This window comes from Triplophysa rosa, linkage group LG24, assembly GCF_024868665.1.
Source record: "Triplophysa rosa linkage group LG24, Trosa_1v2, whole genome shotgun sequence".
Taxonomy (NCBI): Eukaryota; Metazoa; Chordata; class Actinopteri; order Cypriniformes; family Nemacheilidae; genus Triplophysa; species Triplophysa rosa.
This window is the reverse complement of record NC_079913.1, coordinates 12,680,562-12,706,902: the sequence shown is the minus strand read 5'-3', so window position 1 is coordinate 12,706,902 and position 26,341 is coordinate 12,680,562. Positions and strand designations below refer to the sequence as shown.

At 37.7% G+C, this 26,341-nt stretch overlaps 1 protein-coding gene across 1 annotated transcript; it reads right to left on the bottom strand.

The window, feature by feature from the left end:
• Positions 1–18,126: 18,126 nt before the first annotated feature.
• On the bottom strand, positions 18,127–19,985 carry LOC130547498 (uncharacterized). The gene is made up of 10 exons (XM_057323462.1): positions 19,894–19,985; positions 19,741–19,811; positions 19,548–19,595; positions 19,385–19,467; positions 19,207–19,294; positions 19,011–19,123; positions 18,821–18,908; positions 18,611–18,675; positions 18,384–18,522; positions 18,127–18,236 (listed from the first exon to the last, which is right to left on the bottom strand). Exons 1-10 carry the CDS (start codon positions 19,983–19,985, stop codon positions 18,202–18,204), a joined length of 822 nt encoding a protein of 273 aa, XP_057179445.1. The 3' UTR covers positions 18,127–18,201.
• Between the last annotated feature and the right edge of the window lie 6,356 nt (positions 19,986–26,341).

Sequence of the window (26,341 nt, the reverse complement as noted above, 5' to 3'; positions counted from 1 at the left end):
GCCGCTAGATTTATACGAAGATAATTGTGAGTTTAACTTTGGTGGGATAGTTTTGTCATGCTTGAATGTGTGAACAAAGTTCCAGTTTATCCCAGCATGGCGATGTGTGAGACTAAACAGAACATCAAAGGCGGAAACACACACGCACTTAGCACATCCTAAACAATACTGGCATTGTGGATCCCATGTACCCCTCCTAATCGAATAAACACCTTTTATCTGGTCCATATTTATCTATCTTTTTCACTTTCTTTCTTTTTCACAGCTCTTGGGACACATGCAAGCAGAATCTGTCTCTCTTTCAGCCTATCTTTTCTCCGTAGGGCCTTTTTGACATGTTCTCTTCACACTGTCACTCTGATTCTCCTTTGCCGTTCACTCCGCAGTTAATTGCCTACGGAAAACAAAAAGGGCCATCGGAAGATGGGATAAAACACTCTACGCCCCCGATTCCCCCACGGATTCCATCTGCATGCCTGCATTAAGCGTTTTAATACATTTAACGGGGCCTGAAACATCTCTGTGTTGTCAGAATGGCATGGCGTGGCCTCATCTGCCCATTCTCTCTCTCTCGTGTCAGAGTGGCATTATTTAGAGCTTATCTTCTTGATGCACCCCCTGCCGTATTTGTCACGCTGCGCCTTGGCGTGTGTCCCCCCGAGTGTAGAAAATTTTGCTGATGACTTTGGCCGATAGAGGAGAGCTGGGGCCTCCGACAGAGGCTGAATGCTTGTTATCATCTTTGTCGCATTGATTGGGACGCACAAAATGTCTTCTAAAGGTTTAACGTATGTGCGTTGTTCAGAGAGACTCGCATGTTTGTGGTGTTTGGGTGTTTCGGCCATTAGCGTCGGTGTTGCGTAAGAGGGTTCGTCTTAATCCTTTGTCATGTTTGGATCCATATAGCTTGTACTCATAGCCTGATTATCACCAATCCTGAACAAAGATTTTACTATTTGTGCTAATTTCAAATCTCATCTTTTTTTTATTTAATCTGGATCTAGCGAAGATGCTGCTCTTAATGTGATGATGTAAGTTTAAACAAAATGCATGCAATCATTTCTCATTTTATCATTTAGGCAAGCAATACTTACTGTTATTCATACCTTATTCATTTTGTGAATGGTATGAATATTACCTCAAATGATCAAAAACAATTTTTAATTTGCACGGTAGGTGATAAAAGTGAGAAAAAATACTGGAACATTAGAGAACAAAATCTAAACCACATCACGTGGCCTTGAGGTAGGTGGTTGACCATAAGGGGTTTTAAATGGCTAGTCCCTTAAAAAAAATAAAAAAAATTCAAATATAATGTAAACATTCTTTTATAAATGATTGACTTTACCCTTACTCTTGATTTTGAATAAATTCCATAGACGTATTTGTCCATGCTCTTAAAAAGAAAAGTGCTGCAAAAGATCGTTCCATTGTGATGCCAGAAGAGCCATTTTTGGTTTCTCAAAGAACCATCCAGTCAAAGGTGCTTAAAACAACCATTCCTTCTTTATCTTTTCGACTATACAGAACTTTTGTGAAACAGGTTCTTTGGATGTTAAAGGTTCTCAACTCAACTCAACTTTATTTATATAGCGCTTTTACAATTTTCATTGTTACAAAGCAGCTGTACATGAGACAGATTGACTATAAGCAAAATAATTAAAGTTGTACCTGCAAAAACAAGAAAAGGTTGAAAACACAGAAGACAGACATACCCACATACAAAACACTCCACACACACAATATGCACACGTACTAACACACATAGACATAGAGACACACACACGGATGCGCACGCACACACACACAACACAAACACACACACGTACGTACACAGACAAGTACGCACACACACGCTCAGTGAGAGCACACATATAGGATAAAGGAGAGAGAAGCACAGGTCAAATATAACAGACTATAAATTCCTATATGCAATATTAATTAAGTAAAACTTTAAAATTCTAAAGCAGCCCCCCGGTCAGGCAGATAGTGCAAAAACAGTATGCAAACGGTGGCGAGGAACCCAAAACTCTAATCGAGAAAAAAAACCTCAGGAGAACCCAGGCCCAACCAGGGGATTCCAGTTCCCCTCTGGCAAAAGCTGCTGCCTCTGCACAAGCTCCAGAGAGCTTGCACAACAAGGCTAAATAAAATAAATAAACTTAATAATAAAATAAATTATAGTTTAAGATTATCATTAATAATCTAATAGCATTTGAAATTTTGTGGTGAAGACATGTCAAGAGACCGCGTCCTTCTTTATCCAGCTCTATCATCTCAGCTCTTGTCAGGTCCCCACTTCCCATTCTCCGCTCTACCATCAGGTCAGGCCATGAACTGCATCCTGCTCGCTGTGGTAAGCTTGGAAGACAAGACTGGCTGAGAGTAGAGTACTGTTCTGTACTCTTTTATGCAACAAGAACAATGTTCTGTATGCATACAGCTGAAAATAATTATTCTATGTATCACTTGTCCTTATTTACAAAAATGTCTAAATAATTTTAAGCAAAAAATACGGTTATTTTCTTCAGAAAAGGTAAAAACTTGCTTTGCCAGTATTGCCGTTTCTTCATCTTAAAGCCTTATCAAACTTGATTTACTGCAAATATCCTGCTACACCACCACAGTTATTGCCAACCCCTCTAGAAGCACTTGCATTGTGACATCACAATCTAATCAGAGTAATCAAGTTCACTTATTTTCAGACACTCCAATTTATTCCGCAGTATTTACGGAACACACCCACTCTGTGGCAAATGCATGAAAAAGTGATATAATGACGTTATTTTCCAGCAATAACAGCAACGGACATGGCGGTCATTAAATTGTAATTACTATCGCAAACAAGCTCTATCGGTTGAAAGCGTAGCATGAGAGGCCCGCGGAAATGGCCGTGAACAGAAAAAAAAAACTCATCTGATAGCGCGGCGACAGCATAATTCTCCTTCCCCTATTGAATAATGTCATTATCAGCGACTAATGATGATGTGAGGAGAAGCAGTTATGGAATAAACCGATTATGACAAAGAAAAATGATTGAAGAGCCAGGAAGCTCACGGTGAACCCATTTATATCGTTTCCCTTTCTGTCTTTTCTTGTGTGATGGTCCCATCTTTGCTTGCTTGCTTTGAATCGCAATATCTCTCCCAATTCTTTTTTATACATTTTCTGCTCATATTGCTCTGTGTTGGGGGCATACTTTGAAACTATAGCCTCCCAAGCTACTCATTAAAAGTAGCTCAAGCTTACAAAAAACTAAATTTGTATATTTATGTTAAGCTACATTTAAAAAAAACGTAATTTTATAGATTTTTTCAGTTATTTTAAAGATTTTTTGCGTGTAATGTCAAAAACAACAGAATTCAGAACTTTTTGAAATGCGCTCAAAAACCGTAAAATTTCCGGAAAAAAACGTAAATTTACAAAACAGTGAAACATTTAACTTTAAAAGGGAAAACTGTTATTTTACAGTTTATTTCTTGTGCCCCAACTGCCTGAAAATGTCATTTTTTAGCAGGATTTTGTTTAGTTTATTTTTGAAATATGGTCAAAAACCGTAACATTACACAAAAAGAGCAAAAGTACAAGAAAAACGGGGAAAACTATTTATTATATATACTGTAATTTTACAGGAAAAAAATATTTTACAGTATATTTCTGTCGCTCCAGCATACAAAAAATGTCCATTCTTTTGACAAACTTTTTTAGTCACACTACTAGAGGAAATGTTAAGTCAGTAGCGTCGCGACTTTAGTTAGTCACTCTTCTATACTGGTCACATCTTTTCTCCCTCTTTAATAAATGGCTGAAGCATCATAATGCATTTGATTCTGGGCTCGATCAGGTGATCATGAGTGTGTGTGATTATATTTACAGTATGCTTTATAAATGTGTGTAGGTACCGGTTGTGAAGGGAAGGGCCAGGGGCCTTTATCAGTCTATAACATCTGGCTGTGTGTCAGGTGATGAGATGGGGAGAGAGAGAGAGTCAGAGAGACAGAGAGAGTGAGACAGGTCGCTTTAATGTGATGTGGGGGGATAGAGCGCGAGAGACGTGGTGTGCAAACAAACAGTGGCTGATATGGTCTATGCTTGTCACAATCATTCAGGACGCTCATATATCTTCCCCTCCTCTCCCGCTTCAGCGGCCCTCTGCCTCTCTCCCTCCCTTTTTTAATCTCATTCCCCTTCTCTCTTCCTCCATCTCCCCTTCTCTCACTCTCCGTCTTCTTTTCTCACCATCTCTGTTTCCTTCCTGTTGTCTCCCATTGGATTGGCTTCCTTGAGGGCCTGTTTTTTGGTGCGACCTTATTCTGCACACTTTTTTAAGTCTCATTGAAATCAAAATTGGATATTTGTGGCTATTAGTTCATGTCAGCATCTGGATGCTAATGTGCTCTTTTAAGTTGACAAAAATTGCGCTATAAAAAAGGTTGGGTTATCTTCAACCCAGCATTGGGTCAAAAATGGACAAACCCAACCGTTGGGTTATGAATTAAACTATGCTTGGTTGTTTCAACCCAAAATGCTGGGTTGTTTTAACCCATCATTGTGTCAAATATAAACCATTTGATGGGTTAATTTAACCCAACGGTTGAATATTGACAACTCATCTTGACGTCAGTATCTACATTTGTGTCTAATAAAATGCTCTAGGAAAAGAAGCAATTAGCAAGCAGGAAAGCAAGTAGCAACTCATGATTCACAGCTGTGTTATGAACAGCTGTTGGCTATTAACAAAGTGACAATTTGAAATGCCTGCCTTCTTTCATATTTTAAGAAACATGTCAATACAGGTAGGAAAGTTCTGATTTTAAAGCTCAAGGGGGTCTACCTTTTGTTCTCATTCAACTCCATTCATCTCTAATGACATCTCCAATTAGTGTGCATCATTGAGCCAATCAACTGAGCTTTAAATCATACTCAATCATGACTAATCACACATGAACTGAACGAAAGTTATGTTCTGACTAGTTGTCGACCGATATGGGTTTTTTGTAATGGCTGATGCCGATACCGATATTAAGAAAGCACTGTGGCCGATTGGCCGATAAATAGCGGATATAACAAAATGCAATTAAATACGTAAATGAGAGACATACCGAAAATTGATTAAACTACATGAACAATAATAATAGTATTACGTAAACAGACTTGAACACATAAAGAGGTCCACACTTGACGTTATATTAGTTAAACGTACTCATATTAAACGTGGCTTAATATGAGTAAAATATAGCAATTTAAATATATTATTGATATATACAATTTTTGTGTCTGATCCACCTTACATGACCTATTTTACTATAGTCTTATTACATTACTAAGTGTCAAATGCCTGCTTTACATATGTGTGGCATTTTTATGAATAAAATGCTAATGTGCTGTATGGCGGCCAAACAGAAAATATCATCCATTCGTAAAAATATATCTGCCGATAATTAAAAACTTCCAAATATTGGCCGATATATCGGCCACTGCAATATATCGATCTATCACTAGTTCTGACGACACAGATTTTCTGATATCATCACAAAACAGCAAAGCCTTTCACTAAGAATGTGTAAACAAGAAGTTGGTTGTTCACACAGTTGGGTACTAGTCATAGACCGGTATGTACAACAATGACCATGATGGCGAGGAAAAACAAGGACGTCTTCATGTGGACAGGCGATGAGGTGTTATGTATGACATTTTTTACACGATTGTTGAGGCTGATCGTTGTCATCTTCCAGTAGCATAATGGTCATATGATAGAGGATGGACGGATCAGTGAAGGAACACACAATGGCTTCAATTTGTAACTATTTTATGAGGTGGTAAATTCGTATGTCAATCGTACAATTTAATGAACAATTATTAGAAAAAAATAATCCTGACACCCCTGCCCTAACCCAACCCCTAAACCTAAAGTCAGTAGCATGAAAACAAATTGTAATAACACTCATAAATAAGATCGTATTCATACGAATAAGCCACCTCGTAAAATAGTCACGAATTCCCATGAGAATTCAAACTAAAAAGGGGTCTGTTGCATTTCAAAAAGTCTCTGTTTTTGAGGGTCGAAAACTTTAGAGTAGTGCATTCTTATGCAATATTTTACATTTTGTCACTAAAATGATCTATTAAAGACTTCACACTTTGACTTCAGTCATCGACGACTAATGTAGACAGCAGGAGACTCATGCTTATGGCCTAATGAAAGAAAATGTAATTAAAGTCATCATTGTAAGATAATGGTTAATTGACAAATATTATCAATAGGCCTACAGAACATCATGACATCAGCATGTCAGTCCTTTAGGAAATGAGACTTTGTGTGACAACTTTGTCAACGGTTGCACCACAACCAGTACACAGCGAAACCTCTGACAATCAGAAATCTCAAACAATCAGAAACAAGCAGTCAGTTTACATTTCTTACAGAGGGAAACCCTGATAGAATAATTCTTGAACAGACAAAACCCCAGAAAAAACACTAGTGGTAAGTAAATCAATATGGCGTATTCTTGTGTTTGACCCAGTCCGCGATGAGGGCTTTCTGGGCCTGAAGCTTAAATATCCGCTAATGGAGGCTTGTGTAGATCTAATCACGACTGTAATTGAAGTTAACTTTGAAGCTCTCAGTCTAGAAGAATATTTAAAGGCAGCAAAGAGGGAGTGAAACTCAATATGGTGCACCGGAGACCTGGCTATTCATCACACATCAATAATAAATGAACACGCCTCGCATAATTCTGTTCCGGTTGTTTCTTTTTGTTTTTAATATTTCCCTCTAATGTGTGTTTATGCTTCACGTTCATATGATGTACATTCCACTCAGTTGATTTCAGTTTATTTCTATAACATTTTTTCAGGACGTGAATTGTTTTAAATAACTACGAAAATAATTCCCCCCCAAGATTTCTTACAATAGTAACATTGCTGTAAATCTGTATGCTAAGTCGTAGCTTTTTGTATTTTTTTAATAGATACCTATGTAGGGTTTGAAAAAAGTGTTTCATTGCTAATAATTTCAAGTTCATTTCTGTGCAGTAAGTAGCACAGCATATGTTAGTTTGATAAAGTGATGTTGATTATATCATACAGTCATTTATAGTTGATACTGTAAAATCTTTGAGCCCGTTGCAATTCAGTTATCATGGGGTAGCTGGTCATTTCTAGGGCATTGCTAGGGTGTTTCTAGGGCATTGCTGCATGGTTTCTATCATATTTTGGGTGGTGACTCGTCCAGGTCAAAATAGCCCCCAAGTCTCTTTATATTCTGATATTCTGGTTTGATGGTATGGTTCATGTCCTTGCTTCAAAAGAAAGTTGATTTCTGCCTGTTCTACCGTCCCAAGGTGAAAATCAAAGTCCAAAGTCAGCTTCAAAAAAGAAAGTAAATTATGATTACTATGCTGCTTCATTTTTGAAAGGCAAGTATATAGAATTCTGGGTTCAGAATGTGCAAGTAAAGCATGGTGGGGTAATCTTCTATAGAGGTTTATGGAAGACCGTAGCAAATATACTTTTTTTGCATTACAGTTTTCTCAGATGGTAGAAGTAAAAACACACCACTGTATTCCCAAAAGAATGCAAAACAAAAAGATATAGAGAGAGATGGAAGTAAGTAAGGAAGATGTCAAAATTACAGTCACTCTCAGTGGCTCGATTAGAAACCGCAAGCCATCTTTTTTGTCATTTAATGCTAACACAAAGTGTGTATGACGTATAAAAACAATAGAATTTATTTTACAGACCAAGTCTCACGAAAATGAACTATCATTTTACTACAGCAACAATAGTTTAATTCTGATATTTGTAGTAAAACTATGATATTATCAGTCTGTCAAAAACTAGGGTTACCAGACTTGCATTATTTTCAAGACATTGTTAAGTTAGGTAGACTTGAAGGTATGCGCTTACATAACTCTGAATTGGTGAGAAAATACCGCACAATATTGCGTATTGTGTATCAATAAAAAACAAACAACATGTTTGTTCTTTGGCCTTGTTTTGTGTTACTAGAATGACCATGCAAGCTTGGTTAGCTTTGCTAGCTCTGTTTACGGTATTAGCAGCAAGTGATTGATGGTGCAGGCCACGGCATGAGTTGTAGAGGCTTCTGATACGAATGCCTCAGATGATCTTCCTGTCAGATCCCGATAACGTCTTAGCGAGAACGCTACGCTCAAGACTGCAGTCGCCCACTGGTCAGTTCAACATTTTATTACCAACAACACACTGTTTTCTCTTTGGCCTGCTGCGAATGCTCTTCCTACAGACCTGTTTCATCTCTCAAGCAAAGGAGCTGGGTTGTGGTCAGTTGGTGAGCTTGGGGAAGTGGTCAGGAGTAATAAATGTTTTCTGATAATAACAAAGAAAAAATGGAATTGTCTGCCCATCCCCGGCCGCTGTCTCCTGTTTCAGCGCATCGATGAATTACCTCTCCACAACTCTCTCTTTGCTTATCAGCTTTCTCTCTCTCCCCAACTCATTCTTTTATCATTCCGTTTAATCTCTTCTCTCTGTACCACTTCTCCCCTCGTCCCCCCACTGCTTGCCGCTGGGATGTCATGAGACTGGCTGTCGCCGGGCGGATGGGCACTGGAACTCTTCTGATTTCCTCCAGTGATGCATCCATTCAAGAATATTGTCGCACAAACACACGTTCACCAGTCAAAAATATGGCATCGTCGCGCCTCATTTAGCCATCAGGTCTCAATCAGATGCTCGCAACGTGACTGACACATTCCAATCAGTCGGCGTGCATATCTAACAGACATCTGATCAATTCTAAACTATGCATGTTGATTCCGCGCATGCCACTAGCACTTTCACCTGACAGATTATTTTTGTGTGTTTGTCTGACCTCTAGGCCCCTATCTCTTTCTTTCCGTTTCAAATTCTTGAAAAATGTGTCTTTACTGCAAGAGCTTAAGTGTTCTTGATGCTGCGATCTGTTCAAAAACCTTCATGTGTTCCTGCTCATGGCCATTCTCCGTTTAAATAGGAACACACTTGAGCTTCTCTTCTGGACTTTAAGAATAAACGACTGCAAGTACTTTCAAAGAGGATTTTGCACTACAGATTATCTTTACTAAGAAAATTCCTTGGGATGAGATAAGGCACAAAGTGAGCTCTGCAGCTTCTGTGTTCATTTCTTTTCCCATTTTGAATTATACACACCAGTCCATGTTACTCTACCTGAAAAATATGAGTTTTGCTGCTTATCAAATTTGATTAATTTAAATAAATTAAATCAACACAATTTTTGTAAGATTTGGTTCAGTTATGTAATTTAATCCATTCATGTTGGCACTACATAAATGATTTGTGTTGTGTTCACATATATTTCTTACAACTAGGCAGAGGATTTATATTTCCCAGCATGCTTTGCGTAAGACTGCATTTTAAGAGTTATTTTATTAATTAAGTGTTGTTTTATGTGTTTTTCAGTAAAGAGAAATACTTCTTAGTGTTTAATGTTCATTTATCTTTGAGATTTAGAAGAGTTATTCATATTTTTCAGTTTTGTAGTTACCATTGTTCAGAAAAGCGTTGCCTTTGCTTAGGTCGTGGGCGGTTCCATTTATTAATTGGAAGTTCTGTTAAGCGCTGTTAACTAAAGGTGCAGTTTGTAAAAACCGCCGCTAGAGGGCGCACGATCAAAACAACAACAATGCCGTAGCTTGATGACGCTGTGAAGGAGCGTGGAATGATGGGATCTGATGTCTTCAACTCCACCGCTGATGGCCATCAATCAGACGGGAACGAGAAATCATGCTAGCAGATGAGGTAAAGTTTTATAATTGTTGCGAATAATTGTGGTCCATAAATAAGTGACTGTTCGAAAAAAGCTAGTGGCTTGCTAGACACTACTTACGCGTTTGTCCACGACACTGTTGTCATGCGGTTTCTACGTCAGTAAAGGCGGTAACAAAGGGGAACGCGGATATGACGCCATTGACGGGCGACTGCACAGCCTCGTGTCACTGTTTAGAATGGCACTTGTCGGTACACGATCCGGGATGCCTGCACGATCCGTTCTGCGCATGCGCATAATGACGTAGAAAACAACGTCACGGTTTCCCTACACTATTGGTATCAAGCATGCGATGAAACACTTGACGGCCAGACGGCACAACTGGCGGCATATTTTTGTAGGCTACATTGTGTTTTTCATTTAATAGTTCATGGCGGGTCTATTTTGATGTTTTAAAATGTAGCTTACGCTATGCATTACGATGTGTTTACGTGGTTGCCAATCCAAAATAATAGAATAAAGTCTGAGTCTTGAGAGTCTGTCACTGCAAACCTTCAGTTTCCTCCATACTCCCCTTTGCGATTCATTGCTGCATGGCATTAGGCCTACTTAACTTGCTGTGTTTCGATCTGAGGTCAGTAGTATTGTCAAAGACGGTTTTTATTAAAAGCTGCTAATATTAGTTAACTTTAAATCGACTCATTTTGTATTAGTATGGGTCTATATATAGGCTAATATATCTACCTATATAATCTAAATGAGGAATAATCCCTTCAATGGTGTTTACAGAACACAATAAGGAACATAATATGCATTTCCGCCTAGACTATCTGCACTTACATGAAGAAAGAACTACAAACAAGTCTGGGGAAACGTTACAGAGTATTTCAACGCATAGTGTGCACACAGAAGTGACATGAGACCAGAGGTGGACAGTAGTGAAAGTCGCGGTACAAAGGTGCTCAAGCGTGGAACAGATCGTGCAGTGTCGTCGCTAAACAGAATTATCTACTACGTCATTATGCGCATGCGTGGACGGATCGTGTACCGACAGCACTTAATCCTTGGTGTTTCGAGTCAGATCCGTGGGCGTGGCTTGTTGGTTTTGACTAAATCTTTGGTGTTTCAAGTCTTACGAAACCTTTACCCTAACCCACACCCTAACCCTAACCTTACTCTAACCATCTAAACTACCTATGATTGTTAAAATTGACGAAAAAACACGTTTGGGTGATCACGTCTGACTCGAAACACCAAGGATTTAGTGAGTGCCGTTTAGAATGGCGATTTTCTCACGATTTACAAGTAGTTGGAAACATTTGAGATATTGCAAGCACTCATCTGAACAAAATATATAACACTAGCCCAGTGGTTTTTGGATATTTTACTGCAAAAAATAATAGAGATAAAAGAAAATTGTATGTCAATTAACCTAAAACATTTATGTTGAGAGCGTTAAATGAAAATATGAAACATAAACATATAAAACATAAAAATCATGCTTGTTTAACAACTTGAAATTATGCTGAGTAAACAACATTATTATGTGCAACCGATGTACATAATTTTTTCATGTTAATCCGACAGATTTTTTTTCAGTGTACCTTTTCCAGCATCTTGGCTACTGGTTGAGCAGTTAGTTTTCAATCTTATTGTCAAGTTATGTTTTTACATATAGCAGGTTTTAGGTTGTGACTGGTAACACAATCTAAAATGACCCGGTTGGTCGTTTACTGGCCCATGTACATAGAACCAGCTTCAAGTGTTATTTATCAAAGTATGTTTACGGAAGTCGTGCCACTCGATGGCCATGTTTGCAACGCCTCTGGGCGGTCATTTATGTCATTGCAAGTCAACAGTCCTATCTACTTGAATGGTGGAAGGCAGATATTTCTAAATCGCTGGCAAAAACCACAATGAAATAGCATATTTCCGATCAATGATTAACAGTATGGACATATGGACAGTAGCATAACTTTGGTATGCTAAGCTTAAATAGCGTTAAAAATCACATTTTTCGAGGTCTGGGGCCTCACATAAGCTCCGCCCCAGCCAATCGTCAGTCTTTATCGATTGACGATTGGATCGTTCTACTGGAAGGCGGGGCTTTTTTCGCTAGAGCGGCCATATTGAGCGTTGCATTCGTCTCGGCACTCACTTAATCCTTGGTGTTTCGAGTCAGATCCGTGGGCGTGGCTTGTTGGTTTTGACTAAATCTTTGGTGTTTCAAGTCTTACGAAACCTTTACCCTAACCCACACCCTAACCCTAACCTTACTCTAACTATCTAAACTACCTATGATTGTTAAAATTGACGAAAAAACACGTTTGGGTGATCACGTCTGACTCGAAACACCAAGGATTTAGTGAGTGCCCATTCCTCTCCATTCATTGTAGCATCTTGTTAATACATATTATCTTTGTTTACAGTATATTATTATCTTGTGAGATGGCTCAAAGCCTTCTTTCAGTTCATTTTTGCATCACAGTCTTTTTAAACCCATTATATAGGCCTATTCTCTTCAAAAACTTGAAAACTGTTTATAAAACAGTAAAATCACTACCACAACATAGGGAGTCCATAGCACAAATGATGTTAGATATGCACTGAATTTTGAAGTATGTGCAATAGTTGCTTTCTCAAACAAGCATCCCAAGTTATAATGATGTTGTGTATAGTGTATAGATTTTTGCATTCTGTTTTCTCCATCTTTTATGCGTTCTCATATACAGTTAGTGCTGTTGTGAGAATTTCAACAAGGTTTAAATCCAGGAGAACACGAGTGTACGTATTGTATGTGAATGCATATGTAATATTTAGATAATTATGCCACACTTTCTGTGTGTAATGGCTTTTGGAAGTTTTCCCTTTACTTTGTGCGACTTTGAACACACTGCAAAGAAATACTTTACAAAGTGACTGATACGCAAGTGCAGCTTTTCCAACGGCATAATAATGGGTTATATTTTTTATGATGTTCAGTGCAGCCTGTTTTACATAGAATTTTTATGTAACCTTATTTGGAAAACCTAGATGTGTTTTAGTGACGCTTAAGATCAAAGTTTCTGTTAAAGTACACATTACATAACACAAATATGTTGAAAGTATATATTACACTGACTGTACTGTATGTGATTGACTGATTTACTCTTGGTCTCTTTGCTGCTGTGAACCATAAACTGTAGCCCCATTCATTAACCTTCCCGGTTTTACAAAGATCATCCCAAATTCAGTTTTCCCCTTTTCTCTGAGATGATATAATTGATGTAATGAATTGGATTATCTAATCGCAGGGATCAGGGCCGGTCCCCACCCATCTTTATGTGCAGAGCTTCCTGAGCTACTTGCCTACCACCTGCGAAGCATCATGAGCCACAGAGACAGCTTTTACTTGTTGACACAAGTCTTAATGAGTGGCATCCCTCTTCAGCCCACATACTTCAATTTACAATATCCAAAGAAAATCAACTTATAATACAATTTTCTATTTTATTGTATTTATAATTGGTTAAGGTTTACACACTGTGTGTCATGCACTTCCATGCTGACACTTAATTAGGCCTACACAAAACATCACGATGCCAGATTGTCGGCTTCAAATATTTGTTGTAAACAAACACAAAAATGTGTCTCAACTACGTTTTTATCCTATTGACACGTGAGCTTTCTACAATAGGTTTGATCTTAAAGCGGGCTTTTATATAACATCGTACCATCGTTTTCTAATGAGAACTGATGTACCTTGTATGGACGCCTTCTGTGTTTTTAAGAAAGCCAGCTGACTTTTGGCTTGAGTAACACTGCCATCCAGTGGAGGTTAGGTGTAATGCATGTCAAACATGTCTGCACCTTGCGTTTCGAAGGAACAGAGCAAAAACATGATAATCAAATTACAGGTTATAAGATGCAACACACAGATAAGATCATCCCTACACATGCGCATGATAATAGGCTGGTAGGATTTTTTCGGGGCTGGTTACAATTTCTTTTCATTTTAGGCTATTTATTTTGTTACGTATTTCTTTTTTAGTCATGTTTTTGTAGATGACACTTTATAGCCTATATGCATTTTACTATATAATATCTGTAGGATAAAATAACTTTTATATAAATACTACGAGTATTACTGCAATTTATTTATACCAGGCCTTTAATATTGACAATATACAGTAACTGGTGTTTGTGCTTTTCATGTGTAATACCTGTCAATTTTACAGAGCATTATAGGTTTTCTATAAAAGGCACAAACTATATTTAAAAATACTTTTAGTTTATACAAACCTGCCTGCTGTTTTCTTGTTAAAAGTGTTGTTCTGTATTTTAAATGTTCATTTGAAAAAACAGATAACTCCGTTTTTTTACGTGCATTCCAATTAGGCTACTATCAATCAAACTGCATCAATACATCGACACCTGACATGCGTTTTTCTTCCAGCAGATGGCGAGCAGTAGAAGTGACGTGACATTGCGTGTCACCTCTGCGTAGCGAGCGTCGTTTTTCATGACGAAGATTGCTATATTTTCTCCCAAGAATCTCTCTGACCCTCCAAAATCATCCTGCTTGTTTTGAGTTTCTGTGGCTTTGTTGTATTTACTAATCTGTCTCTGCAGAACAACACTATATCAACAGGCCAAGGCCATGACAACACCCGTGATTCCAGACGATGTAATACAAATGAAGACTTTCTCCACAAAGATCAAACTTACAATAGTAAGTGCTGATTCGTTTTGTATCAGACCATAATGCTTATTAAACCAAAGGTAATTGAAATGTACGAATCTGCGCAACTTTTTAACTAAATATTTTATATATGTACTAAATTAATGTTTGTTAACATTATTGTTATAAAGTTTATATAACTCCTGTTTTGGTGAATATTACGTCTTGACTTGCTTTTCTAGCATTCACATGGCATGTGCACATCATGAACTATGCTAAATTCACGTGCTGATAAAAGAAAGTCTTGGTTGAATGCAGATTTGTATTTGCAAGATTATGAGTCACTTTGTGACAGTTGCTGTAGTTTTCACTTTTGTATGTGGTTGTTTTTCTTATAAACAGGTAGCAATCACTCTGGAGTTATCACATCAATGTATCAAGTGGTAAGTCATCTGGTATTTACACAGTCAACCCAGGGACCCTCAAGCATATCTGATAAAAAAACATTAAAGATCGGGTAACACACGCAGTTTCTGCCAATCTCATATTAATCTTGGGTAACAATACAGTAGTATTGCATACGTGGTATCTTGGAAGAGTATTTAGTTTGATCAAATTTATAAAAGAGAGATACAGCTGTACGATTATTTCTGGAAAAAGACGAGCTACTGGAGGAACTACGGCACGAGCAGACAATACATCATCGCATTAATCCCTTTGTGTTTTTTTACATTATGCACGTACGCGCGGATTGCCAACAAAACACAGACATATGACTTAGTTTCACTTACCACGTGGAGTTCATGTCTTTTAGCACTGGGACCGCGCCATCTATCAGTTTCAAACGATCCCCAAATCCAGCGTCATATCCACCGTTTATATAACATCCATCACTGAAACGACGTATACAAACAAACACACCTCAACTTCTCTCACTATCGCAAGAGTAACGAGCTGCAGCTGCAGGCCCACAGGCCAATCTTGATAAGCGGCTCTTTCTATCGCTCGTCGGTTGTCGCGTGGGCGGGCTATTTCTTTCGCCTTGCCGTGGGCATGCTTTTCTGGGAGAATGTTTCGAAACATGGATTCAGACTTGTTAAAAACTTTCCGAAACAAGATGGAGTGCTGGGGGAGTGTATCAAGCACAGAAATACTATATCATACTCGTTTTATAACAAGTTGGCCAATGTCAAGCACGAGAAGCCAGCACGTTTTACCGGTCGAATTTTTGAAGGAAGAGAGCGAGAAAGAACAAAAAGGGGTTCAATACAGCCTACACAATTAGAAATGTGATCAAATACATAAACACAATGCAATTTTGATAAAATACACTGGTAGACACATGTTAAAATAAAAGTTACATCTTAAAAACATATCAACGTATCTGAACTTTATGTAACAAGAAAAGATAGCCACGATGAGTAAATATTTTAAATATTTCAGTAAAAATAGTACATGTATCTAAACTACTTTAATATTTGATTCAATATCTAATTAATAGCCTTTATAGTTTTAAAAACATATAAAATAAATGTGATATTTATGGTTTTCTCACACTTTATACACTGATGCAGATTTATGTTTTCTGTGAAAAATAGCTGATTTATAACGTTATAATGTTCATAGTCAAAAACTTTAAGCTTCCCAGCAGTTTCCATAGTGACTCGTGAAATCTTTGATCCATTGACAATAACGGCTGTGTCCGAAACAGCCCCCTATACCCTAATATAGTGTGCTATTTGAAGTCATATTCACTTAGGATGCCTTGAGGGTGAATAAAACGTGGGGAAATTTTGATTTAAGGCTTACGATCACTGATGTCCAGTTCTGCATCCGAACTTCCTTTTTGTCCTTCAGGTTTTCTCTAAAGAGGAGCTGCAGAAGTTTCTCCAGAAGATGAGTGAATCCTCACTGCTCCTGCTGGATAAAGGGCTAGATCCACTTGGATATGAAATACAACCCTAGACAGTGTGTGTTTTTTTCTTGTGATTCTGTTGTCCACAATCCCGTTTGGGGAAACACCTGTATTTTGTAATCTAATAAAAAAATGTGTGTTGTTTAGAAACAATGTGTGGTTTGTTTAATGCTACCAGACGGCTGTTTTAGATCTGTTTCTGTAAGTCGGTCTGTCAGGTTTTAAAGACAACTTGTGTTTTTCTGAATATTCATGTAAAAGATGCTGGTAAGATACTCTTTAATGTAAAAGATTGATGGCTCTGCTTGTCATCTTGCAAGAGAAAAGATGCTCAAATCTGGTTCAGTGTTTGAATTGAAATAATTATATATAAAATGCGTTTAATACTGTAGTGTATATACGTATATAATATCTGTAGGATAAAGTAAATTGTATAAAAATATTATTAGTACTACGAGTTTTACTGCAATTTATTTATTCCAGGCCTTTACTCTTGACAATATACAGTAACTGGTGTTTGTGCTTTTTTTTTGTCTTGTTTTCACATCATGATTCGGAAAGTAGTAGATAGGAAAGTCTGACATACATCTTAAAATCCCTCTGGACGATGAAGCGTTTGAGTTGATGGTGGACATCAAGGTGCTCTGCTCAGGCTCTTGTAAGTGAAGTTACATGGTCTTCTGGACATTGAGGCATTTGACTGGTTGTTGGTGGACATCAAGGCGCTCAGCTGTGTTCCTCCACTGCTGTCTGTTCAATCCAAGAGCCAGGGATCCAAGGGCCAGGTTCTCGGGCTCTTGCGAACTAGGTTCATCTTAAAATACCTCTGGACGGTGAACATCTGGACAATGAAGCTTTGACCTGATCTTGGTGGACATCACAGTGCTCCTGTAAATGTTGGTACGTGTTTTAGGTGATACTCTGATGACAACATACGTCGTTTTGTAATTAGACAAAATCTATTTTTTAATATTAACCGTGTTAATTAAAAATAATACAAATGAGAAATAGCTTTAGTAATAGATTAGTAACAAATGAATAAATCGCCGGATAGTGTTGTTGCTTTGGAGTCGTACAGTAAAAACTAAAATGATCAAATTAAAATAAAAGACCCAACTGGCCTAAAAAGAACAACAACGAGCAGCGGAACTAATACGTAGTGACGTAGGCTCAATGAACGCTTTCTCCCTAGCTGCGCATGGTCCACGAACTAACCATATGATTAATTAATTATTTATATTCATTTATTAATCATCTAATTTATTAATTCGTTTATTTTTCATTACTAAAACTAGTTATTAGACTTTTTGTTTAATGCAATTTTTAATGTTTAAAGAATTAGGCCAATTTCAAATTCTACACAAAATGATGATATGGAAGGATTTACAGATTTATATTTCTTAACTTTTATTAATACGTTTTTATTTAATTTTCAGCATTTTAATTGCATTATTTTGTGTTGTATAAAGAATTGACGTCCAAGCTTATCTCTTAAATTACACGTTTGCCTTTTTACATTAATGCATTGGTTTGCTTTAAATCCAAAGTGACTTCAGGTTGCATGAAGTTGTAGATTTTATCAACATGTGTTCCCTGAGAATCAAATTCCTGACCTTCGCACTACTAACAAAACTGAGTCACAGGAACATTTTATGAGCAATGTAAAGTGTTCAAGATGGTAAATAAAAATGTATAAAAAGTCAAGTGATGCGTTTGCTGATAAAATACTTTTCTGTATCTATATTGTTTACAAAAGCACCCGGATCAATACAACGTCCAAGCTTAGAAAAATTCAGACTCGAATTCATTCTTATTCCATTTTTATTTACATATGTACAATTATTTACAATGAACAGCTTTGACATGTTCATCAAGGCTTCATGTTTGTCTTGTTCTGCCATAGATCCGTTTGTCTGGAAAAACACAAACATGAGTGGTTACACTAAAACAAGCACAAACTTTATATTTAACGCAACATTACAACTTTATCTGCTAAAGCACGACCTCATAGCATAGATTCATGCATTGCTATATTTTAACAGCAGAATTCCAACACTTACGATGTCTGCGTGTTGTCTGTACATTGGTGATGCTCCAGCTGGTGGGGCAGCTCAGGCTTCTGGACGTCAAACATCTATTTAATGTCATCCAGAACCAGCGCCCCCACATGGATGGTGACTGATGTGAAGACTCACCCAGCTGTTACAGTAAAGACAAAGATGTGTAAGCACTTGTTTAATTCAAGTCAAACTTTGAATGATCCAAAGTTTCATAAAGAGATTTCTACCTGTTGAGCTTCTGTTTTGACAGGAGCTGTTGCACCATCAGGCAGAATTTTAGGAATCTGAGATACTGCAGGAAACAAGAGAAAAGACAGTCGTATGAAGCAATACAAGCTCTCTAAGAGCGTTTGTTTGTCTTGGATATATTCAATCTAAAGTGATAATCCGAGAGAAACGTTATGAAAGTCTGATTAATAAAACGTGACTCTACTCACAGTGAGCGATAACTTCAGCATCATCACTGGGTGCAGGCAGGGCGAGCAGTCGCATGGGACGCAACACATCCAACTCTGCTTGACTTGCCTGCACACACCAACATACATCACTCTATTATTTTAATACTATTCCTAACTTGTATTCTGTAATCTCGTCATTCAGGATGTGGAAGTGAGATCAGATACTGACCCAGTATTCCAGAAGCACCTGAGAGACCAGCAGGTGCGGAGGCTGAGTATGAACACCATCCAGCGGGAGACTCTCACCTGTAGACAGGTCAAGATGTACATCCTCTATAAATCCTTCGGAGTGAATAATAATGTGAATATGAACGGCTGACGAAGCATCATTTACAGAATGAGAACGATATAAAGAGGCCACTGACCCTGAGCGAGGACGCACGCTGCTGTCTGTCGACTGATGGGCTGGAGCGCCAGCTGGTTTGCAGGGTGAACGTCAAGGCGTTTTTGAACCTGTCAAATGCATCAAATGAAGTTCAGCTAATTACATGAATTGTTATTGGATTTCAATCTCAAGTAACCTGTAATAGTGGCTCATCTCACTTGAGGAACAGCAGACGTAAACTGTCCAGCAGGAAGTGATTCGCTGCTGCTGTCCTGCTTCTCAGGCCGGCCTCCATCATCCACTGAACAGAGAGAAGCACTCGTTGAAGTCTTTCACTTTAATTGTTGTTTACTAATCACAATAAAACATTAAGCGTCATACCTTGGCACTGACGACGCTTCCAAAGGGTGAGAACGCTCTGTACAGCTGCTGCTCACTGAAGCTATAGGGCAGATTACACACGTACAGACTCGCCCCCTGTTTAACAGACAAGATCCAGTCAGTTACACAAGAACATTTCAGCATTCACTAAAGATTTGTTAAGTGTTAAAAGGGTTTGGATACCGGGTAGTGCCTCTCAATGTCCTGAGCCATGACCTTCGGCTCAACGTGACGCTCTTCAAGGTTTTAAAGTGGCCAATGGACCTTTAAAACACAAACCAAATGAGCTCAACTCTATACGATTAGACAAGACAAAGTACAAGAAGTACAACCGAGATCCACTTACACTAGCTGGTCGTCCAACAACGTGCCATCATGCGATGACTTGATGTTGGTGGAGCCGTGTTCAGTCGTGTTCCTCCACTGCTGTCTGTCCATTCCATGGGCCAGGTTCTCTGACTCTTGTGAATTAGGCTACATCTTAAAATCGCTCTGGACGATTAAGCTTTTGACTGGTTGTTGGTGGACATCAAGGCGCTCAGCTGTGTTCCTCCACTGCTGTCTGTTCAATCCAAGAGCCAGGGATCCATGGGTCAGGTTCTTGGGCTCTTGCGAACTAAGGTACATCCTAAAATCCCTCTGGACGATGAAGCGTTTGACCTGATCTTGGTGGACATCACGGTGCTCCTGTAAATGTAGGTGTGTGGTCTCGGAATCGCTCTGGACGATGAAGCTTTTGACTTGCTGGTGGTGGACATCACATTTACATTTAGTCATTTAGCAGACGCTTTTATCCAAAGTGACTTACAGATGAGATAAACAATGGAAGCAATTGGAACAACATAAGGACAACAAAAAGCATAACTGCAAAAAAAGAAAATTGGTCTCATATAGCCTACCACAGTATACAGAGCTAAGTTTTTTTTTTGAAAGAGTAGGAAAGAGATAGAAGTCAGAACTGATCAGTCAGGTGTTGACGGAAGAGATGTGCTTTCAGGCGGTTCTTAAAGATGGCTACAGAATCTGCTGATCTTGTAGCAGCGGGCAGATCATTCCATAAATGTGGAACCGATCCCGAGAAGGTGCCTGAGAGAGATTTTTTACCTTTTTGGGATGGCACCACAAGACGTCGTCCGTTTGCAGAGCGTAGGGATCTGGCGGGTATATAAGTCTGCATTAGCGAGCGACATCAAGGTACTCCTCCGTGTTGCTCCACTGCTGTCTGTCCAATCCATGGGCTCTTCAATATCACAGCCGAGGTTGGGCACAGGAGCTGGAAACGATGACTTCCCGCACGTCTGCTGCCGCTCGACCTTCGCCTCCAAGTGCATGTTTTCGGTCTCGGGCTCAGCACAAAGCCTCGAGCGGCCCAAAGACACGCTGTACGCTCTCTTCCTCTTACCCATTTTCAGTTTCAGCAAGAAAAACAAAGTACAAAGAACCAGAGAAAAGCAAAACGCCGCCATCTCGTAGCTACTCTCACAACCTTCGTCACGTCTTTTCAGTGAGTAATTCCCTGAGTCATAATGGTGTTTATCAAACGTCCAGATCTGGTCCTAGATTCTGATTGGCTGAGCAGAGTTCTAAAGAGCATTATAAAACGGTCACTTCTGGTGCTTGATTCTGATTGGTTGAGCAGGTTCCAAGCCCGCTTGGCGTCCTGCCACAGCGCCCTTAGCTGTTTTAAAATGCACTGTAACCCACTGCTGCTTGGGGCTTATTGCTTTCTTTTAGATTCTTATCGATCACAGCCATTGAGAGCGTGTCTTGCCATTTTTTTGTGTGTGAAGACAAATTTGAAGCTTTGCCTTTTTATTCTTCAGTTGTTCGGATGGCAATAACGTTTATGTTGTTCGACAGGAACATGTTCATTGACCTTACCATAAAAAAACGTTTCTATTTCCGTCAACAGTATGTCTAACGTCGAATTCTGGGGCCGGTTGCGTAAATCTGTTTTCAGTCAGTTGCTTAAAATCTTAGATCGGTCTAATTTACGACAAAAAACTTAAGACTGATGGACCCCTGGCAAACTTTTCGTTATGATATTTGTTGTCATGGAAACCAATAAACTGTCAACTGTCTGACTTTATTTTTTGCCTTGGCTAATTATTTTTTTATAAATGGACAATAAAAAGAGGTAAAGCTTTTTAAAGACCCATAAAATCCACTGGAAGTCTTAAATGAAAAAGAAATGCTGTAGAGATTTTCTCTGCTAAATGTAGCCTACATAAAAAATCTCTTTTTGGTCAATAAAATCACAGGTTTTTCTGGATTTGTTAATCTATTCACATATTGTTCAAATACATTTTAAGATGTGCAAATTATATAGAACTCTTATGCTTGAGTTAGCCTATTTAATGTGTTTTATGTTTCGTTTCATAAATTTTATGTTGACGACAAAGGGTCGCTTACAGCATCATTTAGTCGCGACGAAATACGTTATATTTATTAGCTAATTAACATATGTTACATACATAATGTTTTGCATAAGACCTACACTGTGGCCAAATTGGTCCCCAAGTGAAATGTGACCAAATAATATCACGCTCGTATTCCTGGTTGTCCTCCGGTTTTTAAGAATAATAAAAAAAACTCTCAGCTTCAGTACATTATTCATTCATTTATTTTTGGCTTTCTTTTTATACATTTAAGCAATACTTATGTATAATACCCTGTCAATTCTACAGAGCATTATAGGTTTTCTATAAAAGGCACAAAAATAGGCTATTTAAATGTTTTATGTCAATAATTATTTTTAGTTTATATGAACTTAACAGATGTTTTCTTATTAAATGTGTTGTTCTGTATTTGAAAAGTTAATTTTCAAAAACAGATAACTCCGTTTTTTACATCCATTCCAATAGGCTAATATCAATTAAACTGCAATTGGGTTGTTTTGATTAACTTATAATAACTAAAAAATAAAGCCAACACAATAAAATCATAACTTAATAAAAACATAATTTTTTGCAAATAAACTCTTAATTTGTTCAATATGGCACCTGGCGTGCGTTTTTCTTCCAGCAGATGGCGAGCAGTTGCAGTGAGTTACGTGTAGCGTCACACCTGCGTAACGAGCGTCGCTTTTAATGACAAAGGTGGATATATTTTCTCCCAAGAGTGTGACTGTGAGACCCTCTAAAATCATCCTGTTTTTTGACTTTCTGTGGCTCTGTTGTATTTACTAATCTGTCCCTGCAGAACGACACTATATCTGCTGGCCAAGGCCATGACAACACCAGTGATTATAGCAATCCAGACGAAGACGTTCTCCACAAAGATTAAACGCACACTAGTAAGTGCAGATTCGGTTTATTTTGTATCAGGCCATGATGCTGCTTATTGAACAAATGTTCACTGAAATGTACAAAACTGCTTGGCATTTCTGTTTCGAATGTTTTTTAACTAAAGTTTTGCTATATGTACTAGAATAATGTTTGTTAATAATATTATTATAAAGTGTATCACTTTTTGTTAAATATTACGTCACGACTTGCTTTTATAGTATTCACGTGCGCGCATCATGAACTGTGTTCACACTAAATTCACGTGTTAATTAAAGAAAGTCTTGGTTGAATGTAGATTTGTATTTGCAAGATTATGAGTCACTATGTGAAGCTCTAGTTTTACACTTTTTCACATGTGGTTGTTTTTCTAATAAACAGGTACCAATCACTCTGGATTTATACGACATGAAGTTTAATCTCCTGGGGATGGTCTTTGCCACACTAGGGGTCTTTGTCTCTTCAATGTATCAAATGGTAAGTAATCTGGTGTTTACACAGTCAACCCAGGGACCCTCAAGCATATCTTAAAAAAACATTAAGATGCTACACTTTGCAGTACACTATGAAACTTTCATTGGTAGAATTAAGAATAAAAAATAACATAATGAATATGGCAGTATAAGAACGTGCAGTTCCCTTCACTGGCAACCACCTTCAATAAGCCCTTTTCACAATGACGTCACTTAACTTCCGCCTTTTCGCAAAGCAGTGCATCATAACATCCGTCTTGCAACAAACAACAACAACAAGAAGAAGAACTTCCGTTTTGCCGTCGTGCTGGAATTTAACAATAGTGAGAAAAAAACTGACAGAACACGTATTCCTACTTATCCTAGCACCTTCGCTAACACAAAAAGAAAAGAAAACACCTTCATAATCAAGCAGGTACTGTTCAACGAAGAATTTGTATCCTTTCTCTAGCTTTGATCTTGTCGAGCATCGCTCTCGTCCCACTCTGCTTGTCACAACGTTGTACATCATCTAGCCGTATTTGTGGCAGATGTGCAAGGGACTTGGTAAACTCCATTCTGAGGCGCTAGCGGAAGTAACTTCTTCTTCTTGAGTTTTACTGGCAGTTGGCAAACCAGCTTATAGGTGCATTATCGCCACCTTATGAACTGGAGTGCTAGCGGAAGTAATGATACACTGCTTCGCGGCAGAACGGAAGATGCGTGACGTCATGTGAAAAGGGCGTATTCGTTTACCTTAAATAATCCAATTGCAGCCTTTGCATTTGTAAACAGAAACAGATGTTGAAATTCTGGGAATTTCAGTTTATCCTCAAATTCGGACTTTTACGTCAAATAATAAATAATAATCAAAATAAAATATCAAATAAAACATAAAAATATGTTTTCTTTAAATAGCTCCTTCGTCATGAATAACAGCCTAATATGTATTTATATGCTTGTAAACTGTACTTTAAGTCAATAAGGATTAATAAATACATATTTTAAACTGCCCACAACTCAACATCTATGGAGGACTAAACCTGCAAAAATTATAAATAAATGAATGTATAAATAAATAAATATATAAACGAATAAATGTAATAATATGAAAATAAATACAGGAATGAATGGTTTGATAAAACAAAATTATTCGTTTTAGCTATTATTGATCTTAGCTTTAACTTTTCTTTTCATTTTTTAAATTGATTTATTATTTTTTGTGTCCATTTTTAATTATTTTTAATTATTATTATTTTTTATTTTTAGATTATTTTATTTATCATTTCCTTTTATTTTTACATTTATTTATTTATACGTTTATTTATTTTTATATTTATTTATTATCGCATGTATTTATTTCCACTTTTATTTATTTATTCTTGTATTTATTCTTACTTTTCTGTGTCTTGTATGATAATTAGATGGGTTGGTCTTGCCTACTATTGGTTCAGCGTAGATTGAAGCGTTTGATCGATTACTCTTGACTTGTTTTGGACTAACGTCACGTCACTCACTGATCGTTTGCTTCGTGTATAACGTTTATGGCGTGCGCACAATTAGCTAGAGAGTTACAGCATTTAGCCAATGAAGTCGATAACCATGCATCAAATGACTATGTGTCATTCAGATTAGATGCATTTATTGAGGATTTATTACAGATTGACGGAGAGATAAATGACAAAGTTCTTCAAAATCTGTGCGAGTCAGGGGGTGCTAAGGTGGTGACCAAGTTCCGGTTACAGGTCCTCTGCCAAAGAGGTGCATGAACGACCTCAGCAGATTCGTCGATTCTGAAAGCACAAGACGACTTGATATTAAGATGTCTAATAAACACAGACTTTCTTGTTACATGATTTTGACATTCTTGTTAAGTTGCAAATTATTGGTATGATCGCCCGTAACGGCTGAAGCGAGGTGAAAAAATAAATAAAGCGATTTGACACGGGATTCGTACCCATACAATAAAGGAGGCAGCGTGTCACTACGGTAACAATACACTAAGCTATTTCGCAATGCTAGCTGCTGCGGATCTTTGCAATAATATCAAGATGTCACACAACAATATGCAGCTGGATGAATCAAGGGAATATGCCCGTTTTAACTTGTGACCTCTGTGTTATTTATCTCTTATGGAATGTAGTTTACGAGTACCGTTTAGTAACCACGTCTTTTTAGAAGGAATGGTTTCCATTTGATGGCCCCTGTAGTGAAAGAACGATGCTCATTACTACCGTGTTAACTTGTGACTTAAGTTCACTATGTCTCAATTCATTTACATTATGTTACATTAAATCTTTACGCTTTTTCTAACCGAAAGGCTGCTTATAACTATCACTTTGACAAAGCGTTAGCTTGCGACTTCGGTTTACAAGCTCATCTGTGTAGTTAAACCTTATTACATTTTGTGCTTTATGATTTTCACCAGTTGAACTGTAACACCACCATAGCACCCTCTGACTCGCACAGACTTTGAATGTGCTGCAAAGAGGCTAACAACCGAGGGAGAACTTTGTCATTTATCTCGCCGTCATCTGTAATAAATCATCAATAAGTGCATCTAATCTGAATGACACACGTCATTTGATGCATGGTTATCGACTTCATTGGCTAAATGCTGTAACTCTCTAGCTAATTGTGCGCCCGCATAGTTACTTAACGTTATACACGAAGCAAACGATCAGTGAGTGACGTGACGTTAGTCCAAAACAAGTCAAGAGTAATCGATCAAACGCTTCAATCTACGCTGAACCAATAGTAGGCAAGACCAACCCATCTAATTATCATACAAGACACAGAAAAGTAAGAATAAATACAAGAATAAATAAATAAAAGTGGAAATAAATACATGCGATAATAAATAAATATAAAAATAAATAAACGTATAAATAAATAAATGTAAAAATAAAAGGAAATGATAAATAAAATAATCTAAAAATAAAAAATAATAATAATTAAAAATAATTAAAAATGGACACAAAAAATAATAAATCAATTTAAAAAATGAAAAGAAAAGTTAAAGCTAAGATCAATAATAGCTAAAACGAATTATTTTGTT